This window comes from Zootoca vivipara, chromosome 17, assembly GCF_963506605.1.
Source record: "Zootoca vivipara chromosome 17, rZooViv1.1, whole genome shotgun sequence".
NCBI classification, from domain to species: Eukaryota; Metazoa; Chordata; class Lepidosauria; order Squamata; family Lacertidae; genus Zootoca; species Zootoca vivipara.
The window spans coordinates 32,052,792-32,059,670 of NC_083292.1; the positions used below are offsets into that span (position 1 = coordinate 32,052,792).

General features: G+C 44.9%; 1 protein-coding gene across 1 annotated transcript; it reads left to right on the forward strand.

Moving 5' to 3' along the window:
- Positions 1-721: 721 nt before the first annotated feature.
- UFC1 (ubiquitin-fold modifier conjugating enzyme 1) lies at positions 722-4,049 on the forward strand. Its single transcript, XM_035098304.2, has 6 exons — positions 722-882; positions 1,812-1,879; positions 2,496-2,559; positions 2,910-2,986; positions 3,101-3,191; positions 3,788-4,049. Exons 1-6 carry the CDS (start codon positions 760-762, stop codon positions 3,857-3,859), a joined length of 495 nt encoding a protein of 164 aa, XP_034954195.1. The 5' UTR covers positions 722-759; the 3' UTR covers positions 3,860-4,049.
- Positions 4,050-6,879: the final 2,830 nt, after the last annotated feature.

Sequence of the window (6,879 nt, forward strand, 5' to 3'; positions counted from 1 at the left end):
AAAAATGGAAAGCGTAATGCTGGTGGTCAACAAAAGAGGTTTAAAGACTGTCTCAAGGCAAACCTTAAAAAATGTAGTATAAACACTGCCAACTGGGAAACACTGGCCTGTGAGCGTTCCAGTTGAAGAACAGTCTTTACCAAAGGTGTCATGGGCTTTGAAGACACTCAAACTCAGGATGCAAGGGAGAAACGTGCTAAGAGGAAGGCACGCTTGGCAAATCCACGCCGTGATCAACTCCCGCCCGGAAACCAATGTCCCCACTGTGGAAGGACGTGTCGATCCAGAATTGGCCTCCACAGTCACTTACGGACCCATTGTTAAAACCGTGTTTATGGAAGACAATGTTACTCGGCTACGAGAGGAGGAGGAGGAGGAGGAGGAGGAGGAGGAGGAGGAGGAGGAGGAGGAGGAGGAGGAGGAGGAGGAGGAGGAGGAGGAGGAGGAGGAGGAGGAGGAGGAGGAGGAGGAGGAGGAGGAGGAGGAGGAGGAGGAGGAGAAGAAGAAGAAGAAGAAGAAGAAGAAGAAGAAGAAGAAGAAGAAGAAGAAGAAGAAGAAGAAGAAGAAGAAGAAGAAGAAGAAGAAGAAGAAGAAGAAGAAGACACTCTATTTCCGCCCTCAACAATCAAGTTGGAGAAAGCGTCACGTAACCCATTTCCGCCCAACTGCTCATGTGTTGAGCAGTGATGACAACAACGGCCGACGTTTCCTCGCCCTGCCGAACGGGAATCCATTTCCGGTTAACGTACCTCAACAAAAATGGCGGACGAGGCTACTCGCCGGGTAGTGGCCGAGCTGCCTCTGCTGAAGACGAACGCGGGTCCGCGGGACAAGGAGCTGTGGATTCAGCGGCTGAAGGAGGAATACCAAGCGCTCATTAAGGTACGTGCTCCTTCCCGGTGAGGAGTGGGAGCTATGTGCCGGGAGGCTGACGTGGCTGCGCTGGCGACTTCGCTGCACTATGGTGGCTTCAGAGGATCAAGTATAGTCAGGCGTTTTCGTGGTGCTGCAATAGGAGAAACTTGCGGGGCCTGAGGCTGCAGGGCTGTTGCCACTTCCCTGGGAGTGAGCCTCATCGAAATCAGTGGGACTTGCTTCTGAGGAGACCAGCCTCCACCCACTCCGACGCCTTCCAGTTGTTTCGGAGTCGGACTACGGCTCCCACCGTCCAAGGCCTTTGGCAATGTTTCCTGGGGCTGATGGGAGTTGTAGTGCGAAACGTCCTGGACAGATGGTTGTATTGTGATTCAGGAGGGTTTGTGCCAAGGAAAGCTGCCAGCCTAAGTGCCATGACCCCACGCTGCTCTGTGCGGATGGCACTCCTGAGTAAACACACCTAGGACTTGTGTCTGAGTTCACCTTTCTTTCTCTCTCTCCCCCCATGCCCCAATTGTTTTCTGGAAGCTTACTGAGATGAGGGGGACACTATATTTTTAACTGTAACTACTTTGGTAACTTTTAAACAGTTTTACTTTTTTAAAAAAGTGGGTGTGTTTGCTGCCCTGGGCTCCTCTGAGAGGAAGGGTAGGATTTAAATTTAATAAATAAATAAATCCACCCTCCTAAAGAACCCTGAGAACTGCTGCTTACCGCTCACAGAGCTATGATTCGCAGCACCCTTAACAAGCTACAGTTCCCAGGAATATCTATGTGTGTGGGGGGGAGGGGTTATTTAATTCAAATATACGACTGCAGGAATAATCCGTAACCTGCCTCTGTCAGATTTTCAAAAAATGTTCATTACAGACATCATGCTATAGGGGTTACCTTGCTGTCTGTTGTGTTTTGTTTTTTACGGATTCTTTCTGTAGTATGTGGAAAACAACAAGAACGCTGATAACGATTGGTTCAGGCTAGAGTCCAACAAAGAAGGCACAAGGTGAGTGCAAGGGAGACTCCCAAACTTTGTGGAGAATCCTGGGAACTGTAGTTTGTTTTGGGTGCTGGGAATTATAGCTCTGTGAGGTCTGCACCCTGAACAAACTACAGTTCCCAGGATTCTTTATGACTGTTAAAGTGGCACAATAGTGCTTTACGTGTATTGTGAATATATTCTACAGCACTTGGAGACTGTTGAAGACACACATTTTTACCCTGGCTTTTGGCATTTGGGGTGTATATTTTTATTTCTGTAAGTTGTTTAAACTGTTTTTAACACTGTTTTAATTGCCGTAACCCACCCTGGGACCTTGAGGTGAAGGGTGGGATGATAGTAGGAATAATAGTAATATTAATATTGATAGTTACAGGTAGGTAGCCGTGTTGGTCTGAGTCGAAGCAAAATAAAAAAATTCCTTCAGTAGCACCTTAAAGACCAACTAAGTTTTTATTTTGGTATGAGCTTTCGTGTGCATGCTCATACCAAAATAAAAACTTAGTTGGTCTTTAAGGTGCTATTGAAGGAATTTTTTTATTAATATTGATGATTATGTGAGTTTGACTTTAATGCGACAGGAGATGTAACTTTGTCTTATCTCTTTTTCTTTCCTTGCCAGGTGGTTTGGGAAATGCTGGTACATTCACAACCTCCTGAAATACGAGTTTGCTGTTGAGTTTGATGTGAGTCCTTGCCCCGTGCCCTCCTTTGGGCTTCCTGGCCCTCCTGCCTTTCATTCCTCACATTCTGTGTGAGAGAGAGCTGCTTCTTTTAGTTTTATATATTTTATTTCAACAATTTGTATATCATTTAATCACAGTTGCCTGTAAGCAGTGAACAATAAACCCAATACAATATGACTGGAAATGAGTTAAAGCTATACAATCGGAGCTCAATTAAAAAGCCGGCTGGAATGAAATAGTTTTCAGAAACTGCCGGATGGCCAGCTACCTGCGGATTTTGGTGAGGGTTAATCAGGTCAGCCTATGCAGGATTTCTTAAGTATTAAGCTCTGCTTAAACCCCATTTGCAGATTCCGGTAACATATCCATCCACCGCGCCAGAAATCGCCATCCCAGAGCTGGATGGAAAAACAGCAAAAATGTACAGGTCAGATGCTTTCGTCCTCTATATTTTAGCCTACAGTGTGGTCTAGATCACAATTTCCCCTTGTATCTGTCCTGTTAATGTCCCATCTTAATACCTCTGTGTGTCTTCTTGCAGGGGCGGTAAAATATGTCTGACGGACCACTTCAAACCTTTGTGGGCCAGGAACGTACCTAAATTTGGGCTGGCTCATCTCATGGCCTTGGGGGTGAGTTGTAGCTGTGAGAGAGAGAGTGCACACATGTGTTTTACTGGCCTCTTGGGACATCATTTAGTAAGCCCCAAAGGGCTGCTCTTGTCAAATGAATAAATTGTATTGGCAGCAAACCTTCCGATTGAAAAACAGTGTCCTGCAAATAAGTATCAAAGCATGAAAACAACACGGAAGTCTTCTGGTTTCCTAAAGTTTAATAAATGCATTGCGTAGGTTTTTGTGGACTAGAGCCTGTGTTAGTTGCATCCCTGATACATCAGAGGTGGGGAACTTATACTAGTTTGTAGGCCACATCTTTCATTCCCCATCAGCTGGCAGGCTAGGATCAGAAAGTCACCCAGAAGGGAATGTGGCCCTCAGGCTGAAAAATGGGTTCTCTACCTCTATTGTAGATAATACCGAGCCTAGATAGGCAATTTCATATGTTTGATGTGAACTGGGAAGCCTTGTAATTGGAAATATTGTTTAACAATCCTAAAAATGGAGGAGAGGGCTATTCTCTGTCAAGTATGTCACATGGCCACTCTTGCCGGATGTGGGAAAGGAAGCTGCCTTGGTGGCCTCCTGACGGTCCTCTTTTTGTCTTGCAGCTGGGACCCTGGCTGGCTGTGGAGATCCCAGACTTGATATCAAAAGGCCAGATTGAGCACAAGGAGAAATGAGGCAGGTTTGTGCAGCCTGCGGGCGGAAGCTAGGCCTCGGCTGTTCTCCTAGGCCTCAACCGTCAACAGCTGCAGACTCAAACATGTGCCAGTGACTTTGTTTTGTGCTTCTCTGTATAACTTCTGAACCCCGAATTTCCAACTGGTCCACAGAACATGACTCACTAATTAAAAAAGAAAAGAAAAGCAAGCCTTTCCTAAGAGTTGCTGTTTTGCTTGTCTCTTGAAAAGCCACCTGAACGCATTGTTGTGGCAAATCTTATTTATTGAGAAAGATTTATACAGTGGTATCTCTGGTTACGAACTTAATTTGTTCTGGAGGTCCGTTCTTAAGCTGAGGTACCCTTTAGCTAATAGGGCCTCCCACTGCCGCCGGTGTGCGATTTCTGTTCTCATCCTGAGGTAAAGTTCTTAACCCGAGGTACTACTTCCAGGTTAGCGGAGTCTGTAACCCGAAGTGTTTGTATCCTGAGGTACCACTGTATACCACTTCATCAGAAAAAGAAAACTTTAGATGGTTTACATAAAATGATAGGAAATATTTATTTAAAAATAGCAATAAAAGCAGGCCTTGGGTTGTAACCAACTATGTTTTCCTCAGAGTAGAACCAGTGAAATGAATAGAGCTAAGTTAATGATGCCCATTAACTTTAATGGGTCTGCTCTGAGTAGGCATTGGACACAACCCTTTAAAAAGTAATAAAATCGAAACAAAGGGGAAAATCAAGAGGCGTTGAAGGCAAATGTCTGCACTGCTAGCAGTCTTGTACCTAGTGCTGCTCATGCATTCTAAGAAACCAAAAAAAATGGTTTTGAAGTTGGTGGCAAATATTGGTGGCAGTTTTGAAAGGTTCAGTCCGCGATCTTGATTCAAAATGGCATTTGATTGTATGTAGCCATAGAGAAAAACCTGCTCCTTGATCTCCAAAACCATCAAGCAAAATTGGATTACGATATCTTAAGAGGTATCCAAATGCATTAGAAACTGACAGGTTGCTTTCCAAAATGCATAGTGTATGTTTTTGCAGGGAGCAACATTCTATCTCTGCTGCCTAGAAGGGATCCCGGATAGGTGTGTGTGCAGGAAGAGGGGAATAAGCTATGAGGAGAGACTAGCTCAGGGGTAGAACATCTTCCATCTGTGTACTACTGGGAGAGACCTCAACCTGAAATCCTGGGGAGCTGCTGCCAGTCAGGGTAGATGATACTGAGCTAGATTGATACAATATAGGAAGATTTGAGCCATGGGATTTGCTCGCACAATATGTTGTGGTGGCCACCAATTTGGATGGCTTTGAAAGAGGATTGGACAAATTCATGTCCATACCATAAATTAGGGTTGCCACATGGCTGTAATGTCTGGGAAAATCTGGACATATGGCAACCCATGTTGGAAATGTAGATTTGGGTGAATTTCCTCTGGATTTTCACTTTTTGCTCAGTATGGCAACCCTACCACAAATGTTCAGGTGGGTGGGTGGGTTGTTATATTTGTGTTGGTTTACATAGCAACAGCTGTGTCCCTCCAGAAAGCATGAATGCACCACAGAAAAACTAATAAAGTAGAATGGTGTGTGGGTTAGGGCTCAGTGATATATCAATATATTGTCCAAAATCGGTTTGAAGTGCATTATGTGATAGCGGTTTCATAATTTTTGACTTGGCAATATATCATGAATCATTAGGGAGGGGGGTGCTATGCAAAAATCACAATGTGGAGCCAGACAATGCTCTCAATTTCTGCAGCCCCCCCCCCCCCGGTTAACTGCCAGCTCAACTTTCCCCTGCATCCTGCAGGGGGCAGCGAATCAGAAGAGTAGGTACCGGCAAAAATCACAATATAGTATGGGAAAAAACAGTGAAGCCAGCCAATGCCTCTACATATCTCCATCCTTATTTCAGACATCATGATAAATCAGAATATTGTGATGTTTCGCATGGTGATATCTTCTTCCTTTTCTTTGGTGATCACTCGTAGCCGAGTAAGATTGTCTTCCATAAACACAGTTTTAACAATGAATCCGTGAGTGACTGTGGAGGCCAATTCTGGATCCACACGTCCATCCACAGTGGGGACATTGGTTTCCAGGTGGGAGTTGATCACGGTGTGGGTTTCTCCCTTGCATCCTGAGTTTTGAGTGTCTTCAAAGCCCATGACACCTTTGGTAAAGGCTGTTCTCCAATTGACGTGCTCGCAGGCCAGTGTTTTCCAATCGTTGGTGTTTATACTACTTTTTTTAAAAAAAAATTGCCTTGAGACAGTCTTTAAACCTTATGTTGACCACCAGCATCACGCTTCCCATTTTTAAGTTTGGAATAGAGTAGTTGCTTTGGAAGACAATAATCAGGCATCCGTACAATGTGACCAGTCCAATGAAGTTAACATTGAAGAATCATTGCTTCGACACTGGTGATCTTTGCTTCTTCCAGTGCACTGGCATTAGTTCGCCTGTCTTCCCAAGTGATGTGTAAAAAATTTCGGAGACACCGTTGATGGAATCTTTCGAGGAGTTGGAGACAACGTTTATAAGTGGTCCATGTTTCACAAGCATACAGTAAGGTTGTTAGTACAATAGCTTTGTAAACACGTTTCCTTGTGAATGTCCCAGTCCTCAAACACTCTGCACTTCAATCAGGAGAAAGCCGAACTCGCAGAGCTCAGGCGATGCTGGATTTCGGCATCAATGTCGGCATGGTGATATATCATGATATTGAAAACCAGATATTGCCCAGCCCTAGTGTGGATGGTCCAGATCAGGCATCCCCAAACTTCGGCCCTCCAGATGTTTTGGACTACATCTCCCATCTTCCTTGACCACTGGTCCTGTTAGCTAGGGATCATGGGAGTTGTAGGCCAAAACATCTGGAGGGCCGCAGTTTGGGGATGCCTGGTCCAGATGATCTACTATTGAGTGCTCTATTATTCCATCAGTGGCATGTTGCAGAATACATGAAAAACACAAGTCTGGGGGCTTCCTCTGGGTGACTGGATGAGGCCCTGTGTCAGTTGAGTTCCGTGC